This window comes from Glycine soja, chromosome 15 (genome assembly GCF_004193775.1).
Source record: "Glycine soja cultivar W05 chromosome 15, ASM419377v2, whole genome shotgun sequence".
NCBI classification, from domain to species: Eukaryota; Viridiplantae; Streptophyta; class Magnoliopsida; order Fabales; family Fabaceae; genus Glycine; species Glycine soja.
This window is the reverse complement of record NC_041016.1, coordinates 11195718-11217340: the sequence shown is the minus strand read 5'-3', so window position 1 is coordinate 11217340 and position 21623 is coordinate 11195718. Positions and strand designations below refer to the sequence as shown.

At 31.7% G+C, this 21623-nt stretch overlaps 2 protein-coding genes across 2 annotated transcripts; one reads left to right on the top strand and one right to left on the bottom strand.

Moving 5' to 3' along the window:
- Nucleotides 1-241: 241 nt before the first annotated feature.
- Nucleotides 242-20419, top strand: LOC114387346 (gibberellin 2-beta-dioxygenase 4-like). The gene is made up of 3 exons (XM_028347519.1): nucleotides 242-781; nucleotides 6163-6526; nucleotides 19795-20419. The coding sequence occupies exons 1-3, from the start codon at nucleotides 420-422 to the stop codon at nucleotides 20059-20061; spliced, it is 993 nt and encodes a 330-aa protein (XP_028203320.1). The 5' UTR covers nucleotides 242-419; the 3' UTR covers nucleotides 20062-20419.
- On the bottom strand, nucleotides 14628-17049 carry LOC114387345 (serine/threonine-protein phosphatase 7 long form homolog). Its single transcript, XM_028347518.1, has 4 exons — nucleotides 16204-17049; nucleotides 16042-16126; nucleotides 15552-15956; nucleotides 14628-15470 (listed from the first exon to the last, which is right to left on the bottom strand). Exons 1-4 carry the CDS (start codon nucleotides 17043-17045, stop codon nucleotides 14790-14792), a joined length of 2013 nt encoding a protein of 670 aa, XP_028203319.1. The 5' UTR covers nucleotides 17046-17049; the 3' UTR covers nucleotides 14628-14789.
- Nucleotides 20420-21623: the final 1204 nt, after the last annotated feature.

Genomic DNA, 21623 nt, shown 5'->3' with positions numbered 1-21623 from the left:
AACGTTATAAAAGGAAAGATAAAACTATAAATTATAAAATAACAATATATATGAAAAGTGTTCAGCTGTTCATAAAAATAGTATGACTCTACTGTTTCTTTATGGTACATATCTTATAAAACAATATAATTACATAGATAATAAAAATTAATTTAATTAATTTTAATTTTATTAACTATTTATATAATTTATACAACTAAAATGCACTTCTCTCACACCTTCCTTATAAATACCTCATATAGTTGTTAGAATTCCCCACCTTCCTTCCCTGCTTCATCATCTTTCTCATTCTCTCTAATCTTCTTTTCTCATACAATAACCCACCATTTACCAACTCAATAACCACCTTAATTTTCTTCTTTCAACACCTTGTGTTCCCATTAATTCCTCACTCTTTGTATCCCCCTATAGAAGCAGATATGGTAGCAGCTTCCCCAATCTCGATTCGAAGCGAAAAGATTTCACCCATTGACCTTCCCATGGTGGACCTAACCGGGGAAAGATCAATGGTGAAAAAACTCATTGTGAAGGCTTGTGAGGAGTATGGTTTCTTCAACGTGATTAACCATGGCGTCCCCCGCGACACCATAGCCAAAATGGAAGAAGCAGCTTTTGATTTCTTTGCCAAACCAATGGCCCAAAAGAAACAAGTTGCCCTTTATGGCTGCAAGAACATAGGCTTCAATGGAGACATGGGTGAGGTCGAGTACCTTCTCCTCAGTGCTACTCCTCCCTCTGTTGCTCACTTAAAAAACATCTCCAATGTGCCATCAAACTTCAGGTACGTGCACTCATTTTCTACGTACGTTCCTGTCATTGTCCAATACTTTTACATTTTCTAAGTAATAATCTTCCTCTGTTGATTGATAGCTGATCTTTTTTTGGTTTTGTTTTCTGTTATGTATGTTAATGACTATATATCTGTCTTGATGCGTTATAAATTCTATTAACTTCTACATATAAAAATAAATAAAAATTAATAAAATGAAATTATTTTTTTATAAATTAAAAATAACTTGGATATCTTAGATTTCAGAGATTATAAAAGTTAAGTTTTGCTACATGGCACTTTTTGTGATGGTGTGGCCAAACGATGGACAAGAACTGCTGTATAAGAAAAGTAACAGTTGGGGGATGACAAGGTCGTGACTCATGAATAAATAGGATATGAATAATTAACGATGGATACACACGTCTCTCTTTACATAATCCTCGCAATAAAATAAGATGTGGGGCTATGATTTCGCCTAGGTTACTTTACATTACACGCACTAAATTTTTCTGTCCCCCATTTATGGATTGGAATTATTTGCCAAGGGGGATTTATGTGTAATTACCATTATTCAACAACAATATTATAAATATTTTTTTTACAAGTGGGGTAGCATTTCATGTATTAAGCAATGATATAATATTTTATTGCAAATTACTAAATTCTAGATTATTTTTATAAATATTTTTTGCATATAACATTTATCATTATTCATGTGGAAACATGCAAGATGCTTTATTAAGTAAAAAAAAAAAATCGTATTCTGAAATATGTATATCACCTTACTTATATAACAACATCAAAAATGTAATTTAGACAAGAATATAAATATTAATATCATAAATGAAATAAAAAATTAACTTGCACGGGAAGCACCAGAGTGATCAGATAAATTAATTCTTATTCGTAGGATATTTGTTGTTGGTACATGGACCATGCTAGCTAGTAAGTTCTTGCCAGCTTAAGTAGTGACCACCTCAGTACTTATAACGCCTGATTTAAAGACTTAGTGTGATATTTTTTTATATATATTTTATTACACAACTTATTGCACTATTATTTATTAATTTTCTTTTATTTTTATTTTCTTATCTCTTTATCTTTCCATGCAAAATGGAGTGTACGATTTATTATTTTCCTGGCTTGAAATTACGTACCTCCCTATGAGTTGTATCTGACCAACAAAGAACGGAGAGAGAATGTGGTTTCAACGTTATTCCCTCTGTGAGTGATGGCACTGTGCCAACCATTCTTTATAGACCAGCACGTTGCTAGTGGTCCTTGCATCTGCATTATGCTACAAGAGAAATGCCACAATTTGAGCTTGTCCCTCGCTCTATTTGGAACTCTAACTTCGAAATAGTAAGGATGAACTTTTATTTTTATTTACATTATTTTAAATTTTTGAAATTTATATAACTGCATAAAGAATTAAAATATATGTTAAGAAGAAAGATATACGACATTGTGTTAAAATATAAGTAGAAAAATTTAGGTAAAATAAAAAGCATTGAATAAAATTTCATTTAACCATTAAATGGGTGTGACCAACAAGTTGGTTCAACTAGGTTTGAATTCCTTTTAAGTAAAATCTGAGCTTCAAACTTTATGGATAGAAAAATGTGATTACCAAGGAATATTCTACTAAAAGATGTGTCGCACGTAGAGATTTATGATAAAAATTAGTTATTAATAAAATTAATAAATAATAATTTATAACTACAACAAGATACCAAAAAATAGGTGTGAATGTGATTTTTCCAAATAACAAATGACGTGGGGTGAAGTGAGACCATAAGCTAATAAAGATTGTTTTAAGCGAAACATATTATTTTGTTTGGATGAATATATAGAAATGAGAAAGAAGCTAGCAAAGAAATTTCCTTCTACTAACTTGGTCAAAGTGAAAAGAAAATAAACAATAAATAAATAATTTAAAAATATCTTTATATTAATTAAAAGACTAAATTAAATTAGCATCCCCTAAGATTTTTTAGAATTACATGTTCTTTCTTGTTTAATGTTTACAACCACCTTTCTTATATGGGAGTGTCATTTTAATATTTTCAAACAGGAGGTTAGTAATGTAATATACAAGGGATATCAGCATAATATTTTTTAACATTAAGGGAGTTAATTATACAGAAAAAGAATAGTATTAGATAATGTCTTAACAAGAATGTTAGACCATAAAGAAGCTATCATATCTCATTTAAGTTGGGCTAACCTTTTTTGGGGTTTTATACTCTCGGATTTATGTCCATAATGATGTCAGGCTTGCTTTCGGTACTCCTCAGAAACAAATCTTTGATTGAACCTATATTTGCTCAATCAATACAGTCTGCTCATGGTAAAACTTTCTATGGATTCAATATAGTGTGTAATTTGAAAAAAAAAAAAAAGGAAATGCAAATGCAATCTTCTTTAATAATTTGTACTTCATTATCTTTTCTTAACATAATTTTTTTATTATGAAAATAAAAAAAAATTGAAAAGAGAGAGATTGTGTCAATTAGAATACAGATTATTTAATGATAAAATATATTATTAAATTAAGTGATAAATAAAAAGAAACGTATATATGAAGTATCCCCTAATTCATTTAATAAGTGATAAAAAAAGGTATAATTTAATTAAAGAAATAAATTTTATCATAATAATTAATCTATGTAATTAATATTTTTAAGATACGTACATTACGTTAAATGATAGAGAATATGAGTTAGAGAGTATGTATTTTATATATTTTAAAGGATTTGTCTAATATGTCAATAGACATACGATAACTCTAATTATTAGAACAGAGAATATTTATTGTATAAAGAATATATATAAAACTCAGTAATTTTTTGAAGTAATTTAAATCACTTGATAAAATATATCATGAGTTTCCTGTAAAAGAAAAAAAATTAAATTATTTTTTTTTCTTTTAATTTATTTTTAACGTTTATTTTGATCCTTTATTTTTTATTTAATTTGACTCTAATTTTTAAAATTTGTTTAATTTGATTCTCTATTTTTTAAAATCAGTTTAATTTGGTCTCACCATCTAAATTAATTTAAGTAATCATTTAAATTTAATCATTCCCTCTAAATATGTATTATGTACCACTTTAAAATCATTAGGAAGTGATTCTAAGCAACTACAAAATATGATTTCTTAACATCAACGATACAATTTAGATAAGAAGATTAAATTTAATTGATTTTAAAAATTAAAGGATTAAATTAAATTTAAAAAATAGAAAATCAAATCGAACCTTAAAAAATAAATTGAAAAACTAATAAACTAATTTAAGCAAAGAAAAATTTACTTTAAAACGTCCCATTAATATGAAACTCATAATGCAGTAAAATCTATACTTATTAAAATGGTTTGAAGTGTCCTACTGTTTAAAACACACCACATATTAACATATATGACTTCGTTGTCTGCAGATCAATGCTATGAGAATTTGAGTCCTTGTGACTTAAACAAGACCATTGGTTCAAGAATGTTATGATTGGTTTGATAAAAGTGGGGTGGGGAAAAAGAAGAAAGAAAGTAGCGAATTAGATGAGAAAAGAAAATAGAAAATAAAATGTGACTTACCAAATTAATCACAGCAAAGAAAGTGAGATTTTCTTTTTCTGGAAGTTCAAAAATTTTACTTTTCACATAAAAATAAATATGGATTACGAAAATGTCTTTATATTAAAAAATATTTAATAAAATTAATTTTTTTTATCAAATTAAACAATCTAAGACTCATTTAATGTTTTTATTCATCTTCCGTTCTCTCACTTTCTCACATACTAGGCATAGAAGGAGAAAAGCAAAGGTATTGAAAAAGGGTTTCTATTATTTTTACACAATTTCTATAACATTTTTATAATTTATTTTTATTTTTATTTTTATAATTTATATTTTTATTATACCATTATTTTATATTACAATAATCCTCCATCCCTGATTATAACATCATTTCAAATAATTTATGTCTCTTAAGAAAATGAATTAATTTAATTAATTACTTAAATTATATTATTATTTTAAAATTATTTTTTTTTATTTTTTAATTCATTTAATTATTTTTCATTAATGTTTGAAGAGAGAATAATTAAATGAAAGTATATACAAAGAAAAAAATATATCTAAAAATTAGAAAAAAAAATTTATAAAAAGAAAGAAATAGATTTTTAAAGAAGATTTTGTAATTAGAAATAGTAATTTTTTTACTTTTCATTAAAAAAAAATGGGGATGCACGTGAGATTTGAAGTCATTCATGATGCACATGGGACTATGGAAAAGGAGTAGGTAGTCCTAAGAGGTGGGATTGTATGTCAGATACTCACTTTACCTCTTTCTACTCTAATGACATTCCTGTCTTTGTCACGTCAACACTTATCTGTGGTGCGTGGTTGTGATTTATTTACTCATGGTTATGATTAATTTGGGGAAAAGGAGGGAAATCAAATAGGAAAGGTCAGAAAAAAGTTCTGCTGGATAAAAACATTGGGGTTTCAGATTGACACATATGTATCTCAAGACTCAAATAAATCTACAACGTCCAATCAAATCAAAACCAAAAGGTGAACTTTACTTTAATGAGTTGAAAATGAAATCCCCAAATTGTTATCAACAAGTTCGTTATTAATTAATTTTCTTCCAAAACAATCAATCTCAGAAAAATGAAATATAAAGCCTATGGTGTCAGTGCCGTGTCCGGTTAATCAGACCCATGGGGACCGCCATGGTGCAGATTAAAACCTGCTCTGCTACTTCTACCATTGACATCTTCACTTCACTGTTCCCTAGCTGTAGAATTGATGTAATAGTTTTCTTTTTATAAATTATATATTTTTTTTATTGAAAATAATTTTATTTGAGTTATTAAAATTATTATAATTCGTAAATATTTCAAAACATTTTTTTAAGAATTTAACATAATTAAATATTCAGAACTTAATCTTGATTTTACTGATTAAGCTTAGTTAACTACATGTTACTCAATTCATACCTTCAATAACACGAGTCTTATTATTCATACAAATTATTAAAGATGCTCTTATCCGTGTAAAATTGTGCATATAGTCAAATGCAACTTACATATTATTTAATCAAAGATGTATAACAACTTACATATTATTTAATTAACTAAGCGAAACACCTTAGTGTTTATAACAACATATTATTTAATCAATTAAGTGAGACACCTTAGTGTTAATTAATTAGCTTGTTTAATTGTTAATGTTTGCTCATGTGTAAACTATGATATTATGTGAATCCTTCTTACTTGAGGGAGCATAGCATTTATTAAAAGCAGCATTTTATATATGCAAAAATAGCAAAAACAAATAGCTGGTTATAGGCTGAGAGGAGTGTGACTGTGGTAATTGTACATGACAGCTCTAGTGTGAGTGCATACACAGAAGGTGTGAGGGAGCTGGCATGTGAGATTTTGGAGCTAATGGCAGAGGGTCTGGGGGTCCCGGATACATGGTTTTTCAGCAGGTTGATCAGGGAGGTTGACAGTGACTCAGTCCTGAGGTTCAATCACTACCCACCTATTATACTTAACAAAGACTGCTTCAAGGACAACCACAACCACACCAAGGTCATTGGCTTTGGGGAGCATTCTGACCCTCAGATTCTTACCATCCTCAGATCCAACGACGTACCTGGCCTCCAAATCTCTCTTCAAGATGGCGTGTGGAACCCAGTTGCCCCTGACCCCTCAGCTTTCTGTGTTAATGTGGGTGATCTCTTACAGGTATATATATGTTCTTATCTATCCTACACATCTATTTTTTTTAATTTTCCAGCCCCACAACCTGGCATGGTTTCATTTTCGGCAAATTTACGTAAGGGGGCTTATTTTAAAAACTATTTACGGATTGGGGTTTGTTTTAAAACTAATGACGGAGGGGGTCTGTTCTTGGGTGTAACCCGCCATTGCCAATGGCGGCAAAGGTGGAGAGAGGCTGGTATCGTTACTGGTAGTGGCGATATAGGTGGAGAGAGGCTGGGACTCGCTGACCGTGATGGCGAGATAGGGCAAGGGCAATCTCGCCGTTAGCATTGGCGAGATGCTCCCTGTTGACTGGTGCCGCTAGCCCTTCTGGCGGGATTGGCGCTGTTCATTAAGAGGCACATGCATTGCTTTGTTGTTGTAAATTTTGTTTAAATAAAGCAGTTGCATGATACTCAACGTATGAAGTTGCAGATGCTCTTCTTGTTCATGATGAGACTAAACATAAGGTCTGAAATAGGGTTCAAAGCTAGCTGTAGGTTGCGCATGCTCTCCTTGTTCATGATGAGACTAAACATAAGGTCTGAAATAGGGCTTATAACTAGCTGTAAATGTTCACAGGTTAGGGGTTCAGAGATGCTACACCATATTCACATGCATACAGTTTAATGGCGTGTAAATTAAGAGATAGCTTCAGCTTTCTTCTTGTAAATTTTGTTTAAATAGAACACTTGCAATGACATTGAATACTTGCAAAATTTCATACTGAAAGAGAGTAAGAAACTGAAGAGAGGAAGAAAGAGGTTCGTTTGAAGTTTGAAATTTGCTGATTGTATAGTAAGTATTTTATATTTATTTAAATAAGTCTTATTTAGTTTTGTTTATTTGTCATGTATAAATTTTTTATTTTGAAGTAATAAAATTTGGAGGTCAAATTGCATTAATTTTGTAAATTAGATTTTTAATTTAGAAATTATTAGCAGTAATTATTTGTAAGCCTTTTTTTAACTGTTTTTGTGAATGAATTTAATTTCCGTATTTGACATATAGAATTGTTTTGGTATTATTTGAAATATAATTTAATTTAAGACAAAAACTAATTAGATGCTATTTCTTAACTATTTTCTGGTTTGTTTAGAGTTAAAAACGAAGTTTCATTTTACTTGTGATAAAATATAGTATAAGTTAACAACAAAAAAATTGTAATTTTAATTATAAAATATAGTATAAGTTAATAAAAAATTTGTAATTTTAATTATGTTCCGTGTAAAAAATTGTAATTTTAATTATGTTCCGTCTAAAATTTTTTTAAGTGTAATCCTTTCATTTATAATCCTTTTATTTTGTGTCTGAAATTTTTGGTAAAGTTGAAGAATTTTTCATAAATTATTTAATTAGATTAATTTTTTTTAGAATAAAGTATGAATGTGTAGTTTAAGTTTAATAGAGCAAGCAAATAAATAGTTTATATTTGTATCATTGACAAATATTTAATTGAAATAATAATTTGATTTGTTAGACTAAAATTTGAAGGTAAAGTTTAAGTGAATTTTTTTTAATTAGAATTTTTTTTTTAAAATTAGTATGACTAATTATTTGTAATCCTCTTTGTTCATGGTTTTTGTGGCTTAGAAGAAATTTGACTTGTGACCCTTCCGGTTATAAATATTATATGTGAGTCTTTAAGTTTTTGAAGGAATTTTTTTTGAATTATTTAATTTGACGTATGAGTAATTTTGTTTTTTTTTTTGTTAGAATGACGTCTCAATGTTTATTTAAGTTTACTAGAAGAAGCAAATAAATTTTTTTATTTTTATGATTCACAAAATAGTTAATTGAAGTAATAATTGTTTTATTTAGAAACAAATTTTAACACGTGAAGTTTAAGCCAATTTGTAATTAGGTTTTTTACGTTGAAGTAATTTTTTAATAATGTTTACTTATTTTAATTTGTATCCCAAGTTTAAGTTTAGTAGATGCAGCAAGCAGATACACTTATTTATTTTAAAAAGACTGTTGTTATGATTATTTATTTTGAATTTTGTTGATGTAGGTATATCATGAATTCAATTATTACAGTGTTGTATTTCAACGGAAGAGTATTTGAAGACAATGATGGTGTAATATTTGAAGGCAGTAAAAAGGCCATTCAGATTAAACGCGGAATTAGTTTCAATGCTTTGAAAAAAAAAATTGGAGATAAGGTAAAGTTAGAAAATAATGAAATTATTTCTACTATAAGTTGTAGATTTTTAGTTTCAGGAAAATATGTTGCGTTGCAAATTTGTGATGACGAAGATGTTGAAACTATGATCGAAAGTTTTCAACAACAACAACAAATGTCAGTTCTAGAGTTGTACGTAGAAAAGGATGTTGCTGGTGGTTCTATGTTTCATGCTGCAAATTCTGTTACGTCATGTGGACGTAATGTATCTCATTATGAGTCGGAACTGCCAAAAAATATAAGCAATTTACATGTTGATGAAGATGATGATGATGATGATGATGATTATCTTGCATCTAACTCATACGTTGAAGAGTCTTTCGATGAAGATGATAGTGATGATGGAATATCTCATACAGACGATGAAGTCACTGACATCGTTGAACCAGTTTCAATTGTTCACCCAAGCGAAGGTAAATGTTTGTGAAATACAAAATTAGTTGAATACATCTATCTTTTTATGAGAATTGTATTTAATGGTAATTAAATAGGAGTAGTTTGTTGACGTGATTTTATTTTATAAATTATTAGGTGTACCAGAAATTCAAAATCCATTTTGGAATGATGCTAGCCATTATAATAATATCAACTGGAGTCATCCGGACGAGGAGGACATTTGTGGTCTAGACATGCCAACGACTTTTAATGTTGGACAAGAATTATATGTTGGCATGGATTTTGACAGTAAAGATGCAGTCAAAAATGCACTCAAACAATATGTGATGAAGGTGCATCAAAGTTTTAAGGTTGTTGAAACGAAATCACACAAATATATCGTTTGTTGCCCCAACAACACCGAAGAGTCTCCTTGCCCTTTTTATATGAGGGCAATTTTATCCAAAAAAACTGATGCATGGAAAGTGACACAATGGGGTGGACCGCACACATGTCTAAATATGACTATGACACAAGACCATGAGAAGCTTGATTCAAATTTAATTGCGACTTGCGTAGTAGGTACGTTTTTTATGTTCATAGTATCCTACTTTTGTGTTATTTGTTATTTTAATTTGTAATTTTATTTACTTATTTGAATTACAGGCATGATCAGAGAAGATCCATCAATAAAAATTTCTTTGATTCAAGAAAGGATAAATAGTGAATTTTCCTATAAGGTTTCATACAGAAAAGCATGGATGGCCAAACAAAAGGCGATTGCAATTGAATATGGCGATTGGGAAGAGTCGTATGCGAAACTCTCGTCATGGCTAACACACATGCAAAATCATTCTCCTGGCTCTTACTTTCAAATACTACATGACGATTTTATTGTTGGCAATAGGGTGAGTCGCGAACATCGTCAATTTCATAGAGTATTTTGGACATTTGGTCAATGCAAGGAGGCTTTTAAGTACTGTAAGCCAATCATACAAGTTGACGGCACACATTTATACGGAAAATACCGTGGGACCCTATTAATGGCCACATCGCAAGATGGAAATGGTGGTGTTCTTCCTCTAGCATTCGCCGTGGTCGAAGGCGAGACGCTAACAGCATGGTCATGGTTTTTGGCCCACTTGCGTGAACACGTCACAGATAAGAATGGAATTTGTCTAATATCTGATCGTCACGCGAGTATAAAGTCTGCTGTCGCTAATGAAGCACTTGGTTGGCAACCTCCCCACGGCTATCATGTGTACTGCGTCCGACACATAGCCAGCAATTTCAATCGCAAATTCAACAACGCGAAACAAAAAGAGATGTTCAAGAAATTGGGTAAGGTTTATTTTATACATTAATTTAATTTGAGTTTCATGTCTACGTACAACTGTTGATGATAACAAATTTGATGCAGCGTACACTCCTTGCAAGCATGTGTTTGATCAAAACTTAGAAAAATTTCGTCAATTGAGTCCAGCTATAGCAAGATGGATTGATCGAATCTCAAAGGAAAAATGGAGCATGGCTTACGATACATCTGGACGACGATATGGTCACATGACAACCAACTTATCAGAATGTGTGAATAAGGTGTTGAAAGATTGTCGCAGCATTCCAATAACAGCGTTGGTGAAGTCAACATATAGTAGGTGCCGAAAGTACTTTATTGATCGTGGTCGCCAAGCCCAAAGACAATTAAGAGAAGGCCAAGTTTATTGTTCTAAGCTTGTTACAGAACTTAGGAAAAATCAAGAACAAGCTTGTTCGCACATCGTTCGCGTGTATGATATCCACTCGACAAGGTTTGAAGTAGAGGAGACCTTCAATCCTATAACGCAACGTGGCGGACAAAAATGGGCAGTTAACTTGAATGGCCATTACTGTCAATGCGGAAGGTATTCTGCGCTTCACTATCCATGTTCACACATTATTGCAGCTTGTGGTTACGTGAGCATGAACTACTACCAATATATAGATGTTGTTTACACCAATGAGCACATCTTAAAAGCATACTCCGCACAGTGGTGGCCTCTTGGGAATGAAGCGGCAATTCCTCCTTCTGATGAGGCATGGACACTAATCCCTGACCCAACTACAATTCGTGCGAAAGGTCGGCCAAAATCAACAAGGATAAGGAATGAGATGGATTGGGTCGAACCATCTGACCACCGACAAAAATGTAGTAGATGTGGAGCTGAAGGGCACAATAGGCGTCGATGTCCAATGCAATCTGACCGTGGGAGTAATTCATTTAATTGATTTATGTATGTTACATGCCTGACTTGTATTGCTTTAGGTTTTGTTCAATGTATTTACTTGTTGGTCTTCAATGAAATCGTCAGTTACTTTTTGTTGAATGTGTGCTTCTAATGAAATAAAATTACATTTAGAAGTTGAAATAAATGGAGTGGATCAATCGAGGTTGAGTGACATTGGTGTTGATCGTTAGTTAGAAACGTTAGTGTCTAAGTATTTTGTCTTAGTTTTTTATTTGAAGGGTGAGGGCTAAGTTCTTTTTATTTTATGGTTAGGGCTAAGTTTTTTATTTTAGGGTTAGGGTTAATTTTATAATTGTATGGGGTAGGGTTAGGCCTTATTTTTTATTTGTTGGGGTTAGGGCTAAGGTTGTTTATTTTTGGGTTTAGGGGGAATTTTTTTATTTTAGTGGTTAGGGTTAATTTTTTTATTTGAAGGGTTAGGGTGTAGTTCTTATTTTTTAGGGGTTAGGGCTAAGTTTTTTTATGATTTAGGGGTTAGGGTTAAGTTTTTTATTTGAAGGGTTAGGGTTAGTTCTTATTTTGGAGGGGTTAGGCTTATTTTTTTTATTTAGGGTTAGGGTGTATTTCCGAACATTATAGGGTTAGGGCTAAGTTTTCTTATTTTAGGGTTTAGGGTTTATTTTTTTAATGTGTACTTGTAATGAGATAAAATTACATTTAGAAGTTGAAATAAAATTTGTTTTTTTTAATGTGTACTTCTAATGAAATAAAATTACATTTAGAAGTTGAAATAAAATTTCGTTTTTTTAATGTGTACTTCTAATGAAATAAAATTACATTTAGAAGTTGAAATAAAATTTGTTTTTTTTAATGTGTACTTCTAATGAAATAAAATTACATTTAGAAGTTGAAATAAAATTTCGTTTTTTTAATGTGTACTTCTAATGAAATAAAATTACATTTAGAAGTTGAAATAAAATTTGTTTTTTTTAATGTGTACTTCTAATGAAATAAAATTACATTTAGAAGTTGAAATAAAATTTATTTTTTTAAACGGTAAGGGTTTAGTTCTTATTTTTTAGGGTTAGGCTTAGTTCTTATTTTAGGGGTTAGGGTTAAGTCATTTTATTTTAGGGTGTATGGTTATTTTTTTTTATTTTAGGGGTTAGTTCTTATTTTTGAGGGGGTAGGGGGTAGGGAAGGATAGAGGGTTGAATGAGGAATCTGTGCATGAAAATGCAAAAGGAAGTGTCTGGAGAAAAGGAGAAGGATAAAGTGGAGTACTGAAATCCCTGTAGATGCTGGCCAAGACAGCAGGAGCAAGTGCTAGTTTAAGCCCTCTTGCAAAATGGTTGTATATGATCTACCAGGGAAAACAAACCTCGACAACCACAAAGACAAGAACGCCTCATGCTCCACTCGGCTCTCGTTACTCATGAAATGCTTCATCCATGGAGTATGATCCGCCCTTCTGGCCTTAGATTTGAAAAACATCCTAAAAACTCCTATAAGTTTTTGTTCTATTTCCCTTTCCTCACCACTCACAAGAGGGCTAGAAATAGGAGCTCCCATAACAGAGTAACCCCAACAAACTTTCATATCCTCCAATGTTATCGTTGCTTCTCCCCAAGGAAACACAAACGTGTTGGTCTTAGAACACCATCTTTGTGCAAGCTCAATGATCAACTCATCATTCCTACGGATTTGAAAAGTTGAAGCTTTGATTGCCTGGTCTATCCCAGCTTTCATCCACACACATTCATACTTGTGTTGCATTTGTTGGACCCATGTATTCCATTCTGCACTTGGGTAATGCCACCCTTTGTATCTTACTTCAAGCAACTTCGCGTGGTCCGAATTGACAGTGGCTGTTCTTCCAGAAGAGAACATGGAATGAGGAAGAGTTGCCGAGTCTTCCACGCAAGGTTTGATGAAATAAGCAGTTCTGTGAACTGGGTTTTCACCGGATAATGGTGAAACCATGAGTTGTTCATCTTTGACTTGGATGATGGGGTCCTCTGATGACTCCATTGTAGAGTAGTTGCTGAAGGAAGGGAAGGATAGAGGGTTGAATGAGGAATCTGTGCATGAAAATGCAAAAGGAAGTGTCTGGAGAAAAGGAGAAGGATAAAGTGGAGTACTGAAATGTGAAAACAGGAGGTAAAACTGGATTCGCGAAGTACGAGGAAGAGAATTCGAAACGTTCATACTATTATACTTCCGCCATTACAATGTATTGGCATTAAAGAAAAATTACTAAAATATATTTTCGATCTCAATGAATATTTAATTTTTTATTTGTTTTATAATAATTTTTTTTGTTGTGTCTTTAATCAAATAATATATTTTTTTCTTTGACATTTTTTAACTCGTAATAAATTATTAAATTTTGTGTTTATTTTTTGATAATTTTTTCATTTATTATTAATTTTTTTTAAAAAAAAATAATAACAAATGAATTTCTTTTACTAGAAAGTAAAAATAAAATTTGTTAGTTTATAAGGAACTAAAAAAAAGTGTATAGGACCACAATAAAATTTTTGTTTTATTGTAGAAAAAATAAAAATAAATAAATTATAGAAAACATAAAATTAAGGTATTTATTAAGAATTATAAATTGTTTTTCCCTTTAAATATATTTTCAGGTTAAATGTCCAACAAATCTAACTTCAGATAAAAAAAGGAGCAATGTTATAATTTTATACAAAAACAAAACAAATGAAATTTTTTACAAGAACAAACAACAAACTTTGGATATATATAAGAAAAATATATTTTAATCTTTTAATTAAGTATCACATCTTAAGTTTTTCAACCATTAATAATCGGTTAATATTTATAAATGATACATTAATAGAGTAATTAATTTCCATTATACACGGGTTAGGGTTAGTTCTTATTTGTTAGGGATATATGGCTATGTTTTTTATTTTAGGGTTAGGGTTTAGTTCTGAACATGTTAGGGGTTAGGGTTATATTTTTATTTTAGGGGTTAGGGTTAGATCTTATTTTTTAGGGTTAGGGTTAGGTTTTTTATTTTAGGGTTTAGGGTTAGGGTTAGGTTTTTTATTTTAGGGTTAGGGTTTAGTTTTGAACATGTTAGGGGTTAGGGTTATATTTTTATTTTAGGGGTTAGGGTTAGATCTTATTTTTTACTGTTAGGGTTAGGTTTGTTATTTTAGGGTTAGGGTTTAGTTCTGAACATGTTAGGGGTTAGGGTTAGTTTTTTACTTTAGGGGTTAGGGTTAGTTCTTATTTTTTAGGGTTAGGGTTAGGTTTTTTTATTTTAGGGGTTAGTTTTTGAGTTTTATTTGGTTTACGGTTCATTGATTATTATAGTTTGATACGCGACATAAATATTATCCATAAGTAAGCCTTAATAAACTGAATATCATACATTACGCCATGAATGTCAAATTACAAATATACAACAAAGGCTTAATAAACGAAGACATGCAAATCATTCATTTTGGTGTCCGTGATGTCGTGAGGATGTGCCACATGGTCGATCCCATCTTCGTGCTTGGCGATCAGGATTTCTTCTGCCCCGATGCCTCCCCGCTTCTTCTTCGTCAGCCTCCGCAGAAAATGCGTGCCGCAAATCAACACCGAATAAGTCACCCGTATTAGGTATTGGTCCCGGTACATTCCATTGTGTTCCTAACGGGGCATTAGGTGTTGGAATTGGGCCATGATATTGCTGTGAAGGGGTCATTGTGGGCCATGAAAAATGAGCTTGTGTTTCCGCAACACCACCGAACGATTGCTGGCTTGCAGAAGTATCAGTGTGATGACCCTGAAAAGGATATTGATACATCTGGGTCGGATACTCAGCAAATGTTTGTGGCGTGTAATACATTCCATGGCCACGCTCCGCCATTTGTTGGGAATATTCTTCCGCTTCAACAATGTCCCTTCTTCTGTCTATCCCCTGAGTTTCAATACTTGACTGAAGCATGTGAAACTGTTGTGCAGGAAATTGACGCTCTGATGCGGGACCATGTGACACTGGCTCAGTGACTCTCTCTTGCTCTTCGGATAAAATTGTAATTTTTTCCACATAAGGCACGAGATCATCAAATGTGCATGTATTCCTCCCTTGAGGAGACACCATGTATTGTAATGCCTCCGCAACTTCACCCTGCATTTATAAGGGTAAGAAAATTAATGGCCATCATTAAATAAAAGTTCAAGTTAAAATTTGAAAAAAATTTAAAAATACCAATGTAGCCGTCTTTGCATTTGCTGGGTCAACAAACATCTTTGTCTTTCGCCTATACCAGACCATGTAGTCCGAGTTAAAACTCAATAGGCCTTCTTGTCGGGGATAAGCGTCGACCCTAAATGCATGGCGATTATTCCACTGATCAATCATTGGGGCGAACAATTGCCCCCAATTTTCGTCATGTTTCCCTTTCAATGTTATGCCATGAATGTTTAAGGGTTGTGAAGGAGACTCTGGAATTGGCTGTTGCATCCCAAATTGTCTCAATACTCTGTCCGGTTGGTGCCACTCAATAACTTGGAAACAAATTAGTGGCACCACCGCGTACCACGCGAGACTTCCGACTAAACAAACGGGAGGCAACAGTGATATTACGGTTGATGGGTACGGCTCCCACACAAACTGCATATAACAACATAGTTATGAACATTTTAGTAAAATAACACATATAATTTTTTATTTTACAAATAGAATAACATCTTCTTACCTCATGACGTTTCATAATATCTAACTTGCGACGAAAAACTCTCACATCATCATTGCCGATATGTTGGTTTCCACGTCGCAGCCACCTACAAAGATTAAAATTTAATATATGCTAAAACCATTTATTCTATTGAAATGAAAGACGCTACTAAAAATTACTAACCTATGCCCCAGTGGTGTATTTTCTACTTGGGAAGGAGTCCTCTTTGGAGCCAAGGTTGGACATCGTTCCCATGCCCACATTTGTAGTAAGATGCACATACCTCCGATTGATTTAGTTTTATAATCGGTGGCATTGCACATCTCTCTGTATAGAAAACCAAGTACGGCAGCTCCCCATGCATATCTGCCACATTCTTCAAAGTCACGTAAAAATTGAAGGTATCTTAGCGAAACTTTGTTACTGCTTTTATCAACGAACAAGACACCTCCAATGAATCTCAATATCCATGCACGGGCAAACCTTCGTACTTGTTCTTCGTCGTCGTCATTATTTATTTGGGCAAAATGGTGAGCCAGCCAACTTAATTTAACCACACTACCTCTAATTTCATCTTCTTGTGGTCTGACTCCCAATAATTCCTCACATAAATCAGCCCAATCAAGATTTGTTGGACCGATTAATGGTAAACCATCCACACTTATACCTAACAATACAGAGACGTCTTGGAGAGTAATAGTACATTCTCCGCATCTCATGTGAAAGGTATGTGTTTCTGGCCTCCATCTTTCAATCAGAGCACTAATTAATGAGGCATTTATTTTTAAGTACCCCATCTTGATAATCCAGGCGAAACCAGATTGTAGAAGAAAAGGAAAAATTTGCTCAGGAATTTGTTCTTCCCCTTGATACGTGGGGACAGCTCGTCTGATATGTAATTTCCTATCTTCTTCCCCATTCCAAACATGTTCTGAAACATGTTTAGGTTGCATCCATAATACATCAGCATCGATGGGACCAGACTTAATGTTAACATGTGATGAAGATGATGATGAAGATGCCATTGCTACTACAAAAAAAAAATATAATACATTATTTGTAGATAATATAAATTAAATTAAACTACACACATTTATAAAAACATTATTAAATATCTAACAATAAATTTGAAAAAAATCAAACTCGCCAATTTTTAATATATTCTATACATAAATTAAAATACATGTGAACAAAACTTTAAATAAATAATTTTTTTTCTACAATTAAAAAAAATAATTTAATAAAATATGGACTAACAAATTATTTATAATACAAACAAATATTGAAATGCAAAAAATTATTTAAAAATATATATACAAAAATTATAATAATGTACAATCTATCATATATTTAATAACATAAATTTTCTAAAACAATTAATATTAACCTACAAACTAAAACTAACAGTGATCATATATATATATATATAACTAAAATCTAAAAACTAAAAATTATTAACTCAAACAATATTAACTTATTAATTCATTTATTTAAAACTATACTATCTATATATAACATACAAAAATATATAAGACACAAAAATATAACACTAATAAAACAAATTTACGCATCTCTAATATTAGAATTATTTATTTACGTGTAACATGCTTAATATTATAAAAACTAAAAATTTATGTCTACCTAAAATTTATAAATATGTATGCTAATATTAATTTATACATAATATTTCTACCTTATCTAATATTAAGTGTGTGCCTAATATTTCTAAGGCTAATATTAAGTGTGTCGGAACGTTTGGCTGTGGCTTACTAAAATATCATATATATACTACAAACTAACCTTCAAATATATACTACAAACTAATAACAGCATACTTATTTTTATACAAACTAATCTTCAAATATATATTACAAATCTAAAAATATATACTACAAACTAAATAATATTTTTATACTAACTAACCTAACCTACTCTTCAAATATCTGTTACTACATAAAAATTAATAACAAATAACAGCATACTTATTAATTTATTAATAATACTAACTAACCTAACCTTACAATACCTATTAATCTTAATTAACCTAAACTTACAATACTTATCTAGCTAACCTATTATTTTAAAAATATTAACAAACAGAATATATAAATCACTTATCTAGCTAACCTGTTATTTAAGAAAATCACTTACCAGCCAATTAGAAATTATGAACTATGGAAGAAAAAAACTCAGCAAGAGCAAGCACCAACAGCAAGCACGCAGAACACTCAAGAATGGAGAAAAGAAAGGTAGTAGAAGAAAAGAAATGTGAATCCAAAGTTTACGTTCAACTTATTTTATAGGAAAAAAGCGTATACAATGGTCAAAAGCTCTCTGTATCCCTAAACCCTATGCTGCATCCCTATACAATGGAGAGCAGAAACAAGCCCTGCAAGCCTGAAAAGTTCACGTGACATGGCTGTCTCGCCAGCACCTTGGGCGAGTCCTGCACTGACATGGCTGTCTCGCCAGCACCCTGGGCGAGACCCACTGCACTGCCAATCCCGCCAGCCCTTCTGGCGGCAAGCCTGTAGCCCTATCTCGCCATTGCGATGGGCGAGTCCCACTTCTCACTCCTACGTGGCCTATGTCGCCACTAGCAGGGGCGATACACCCCTCTCTCCTGCTTTGCCGCCACTGGCAATGGCGGGTTGAGCCTTGCCGCCAGTGGCAATGGCGTTTTCCGCCTAAAAACCAACCCCCTCCGTCATTAGTTTTAAAACAAACCCTTATACGTAAATAGTTTGTAAAATAAGACCCCCTTGGTAAATTTGCCTTTCATTTTCCTGAGCACAACACAACAGTGCAGTCAGGGTAGGGAAGGGGGGGCTGGGTCTGTGTTTGCTTGGGTTTGGGTTGGGTCTAATAATACCTCCCACATACATATCTTGAAAGAAAAAGCTTAATGTTCAAGTTGATAAGAAAAAGTGAAATGACATGGGAATAACAATCGCTACAAAGTGACAGCAATTTTTGTATTCAATATCTTGAAGATTTATTTATCTCAAGATCCATCCAGAGCCACCAGATAAATATTGAACTGGGGTTGTGGTAGGTTTTGCATAGATGTATACACATACACACACACACAAAAAAAAAAACATATAATAGTACACGCCACCAACTTGGATTTGAGTCTAGTGGAAAAAATTAGTTCAGGCAAGAGTGACGGATTCAAAAATATATTAAATTATGGGAACAATACTTATATATAAATTAGTGGGAGCAGTATTTATGTTATATATTATTATATTTTAATTATGTTTCAAATTATAACTATATATATTATATTAAGAAAAATTAAAATTTAGTGAGGGCAACTGTTCCCATTACTCATAAGCTAGATCCTTTCTTGCTTGCAAGGTGGCAAACCAAAGTTCATCAAATATAAGTATTTATATTTAATCTCTGACCCTCTCTTATATATAATTGTCTTTAAGAAAAGATACAAGTGAAAAAAAAAATAGTTGGTGCTAAGTTGTAATGGATGTGAATATCTCACTTTTTCTTGAGATAAATTTTATTTATTTAAAAAAATTAAGAAAAACATAGACAGACATATGACATGTTACACAGGACAAACCAACATGTTATGAACAAACATCTTAAGAATTGGATGGGAATGAAAATGAATAGCGGAGCATTTGGGATATAAGCTAGGTTGGACAATTAAGGCTTGGTGACGAATTGGCTTTCAATGATGTGTGTAAGAGATGGTACAAAAATGGAAGTGATATTGATTTATTAATTATTGTTGTTGTCCTCCAAATTAAGGTTATGACAAATGGGAGATTTTTGAGCGTGAGACACAGGGCCATGACCAACTCACACAAGTCTAGAATGTCGGTGGCATATTTTGGTGGTCCACCACTTGATGCATGCATTGTTGCTCCCCCAGTTATGGTTACATCCAAGAGGCCCTCCCTCCTCTTCAAGCCATTCACTTGGGCTGAATACAAGAAAGTCACCTATTCTATGAAGCTTGGAGAACGCCGCATTGACTTTTTCAGGAAGTGCACTACGCAGCAGCAAATAGAGTAATAGCTAGGGTTTCGTTTTTCATTTCAACTGTCAAAAGTTGTAGACTTAACCAGAATGTAAAGGTTTTTACGTTTTGGGGTGGTGTCCTTGTTGTGAGGTGCTGTATGCTTTGCCAAAATGTGCCAACAAATTTTGGACTTCGCAAATTAACTTTATAAGGTAAACAAAAAAGAAAGTTATTGTTGATGAAGTGCATTATTTGGGTGCCATTTACCGGCATTGCTTTTACCCAATGAAATCTGTGTTTGAGTTTCTTGTGTCCAGGTTGTTGTTGGGTGTTTGATTAAGTTCTAAGTTATGATAAAAAAAAAATTCTCAACAATAATTAAATATCAAGTGTGAAAATGCTATTTTATTTTATGGAAGGGTTATTATAAATTTAATTTTTTTTATTTTGTTATTATATCATTCATCACATGCATAAGTCTGGGCTTTTAAGCCCCGACCTTCATAAAAAAAATCATCACATGCATTAATTATACATATTTTTTAAAGCTATTCTTTCTTTTTATTCCTCTCTTTCCAGAGAGAAATTGTGTCACCTTGTTTAAAATTATAAAAAAAAATTAGCATTTTTTTAAAAACTCGATCATTCTTTTAATAACCAGATATAATTTATTTCTTAAAATAAGTAGAAAATTATTTTTTTTAAGTAAAAATATTTTAGACAAATACATTAAAAAATATATAATTACTTATTTTATTAAAATAAACACTTTTTTCAACAAATAAATTTAACAAATGGACCCATTATTACATGATTTAAAATAATATGAAATCATGTGGCATAAACCAATTTTTATATGATACATTATTAATTTTTTTATAAACTAACATAATTACGAGTTATGTAAAAATTAATCAATTACACATGTTGGCACGCATACAACCCCCCCCCCCCCCTCTCTCTCTATATATATATTCTTAAGCATTTAAATTTAAGTTTTCCATTTTAATTTTGTATAATTAATAGATTTAACAATATCATATCATATGTTTTAGCACAAAATTCCATCTATTTGTAAATTATTATAGTTTTTGGGTCATCCTAAAATTGATGCAGAGTATCCACTAATTTTTATTAAAGAATCTAGTTAACCACCTTTAGTAGGATCTTTATTCCAAATCATATTTTTTTATCTACAAGACTAAAATCTGAGACCTTATTTAAAGAAATCGAATTCAATTCCACTCATATTAATAACTTGTTAGTACAATATTAAAATATTTTGTTAAATACTAAATTGATAAAGTTAAAAAAATTAAGAAAAATTTTCAAAAAAAAGAATAATTAAGTTATAATTGGGTTAACCAAGACAAGCTAAACTTCTAGTCTCTTTTAAAATAATTCAAGCCCAAACTTCTAGTTAGGCTCATTTCAATAAATGAATCAAGTTTGAACCATTCTTTTTTCACCTGTCAAACCCAAATTTCCAATGCTCAACTCTGCCCGTTTACATTCCTAAGCCCTGGTACAAGCTATCATTTTCTTTCTATCTTAGAGACAAAACGACATTACAACATAATGCATCATGTAATAGGAGTGTACATGTTATGCATTT

Excerpts from the sequence above, each read along its gene's own strand:
- LOC114387346 (XM_028347519.1), top strand. The coding sequence starts at position 420 with ATGGTAGCAGCTTCCCCAATCTCGATTCGAAGCGAAAAGATTTCACCC. Across the intron at positions 782-6,162 it reads AATGTGCCATCAAACTTCAG|CTCTAGTGTGAGTGCATACA; the intron begins GTACGTGCACTC and ends TGTACATGACAG. Across the intron at positions 6,527-19,794 it reads ATGTGGGTGATCTCTTACAG|GTTATGACAAATGGGAGATT; the intron begins GTATATATATGT and ends CTCCAAATTAAG.
- LOC114387345 (XM_028347518.1), bottom strand. The coding sequence starts at position 17,045 with ATGGCATCTTCATCATCATCTTCATCACATGTTAACATTAAGTCTGGT. Across the intron at positions 15,957-16,041 it reads ATATTATGAAACGTCATGAG|TTTGTGTGGGAGCCGTACCC; the intron begins GTAAGAAGATGT and ends TGTTATATGCAG. Across the intron at positions 15,471-15,551 it reads ATGCAAAGACGGCTACATTG|GGTGAAGTTGCGGAGGCATT; the intron begins GTATTTTTAAAT and ends TTATAAATGCAG.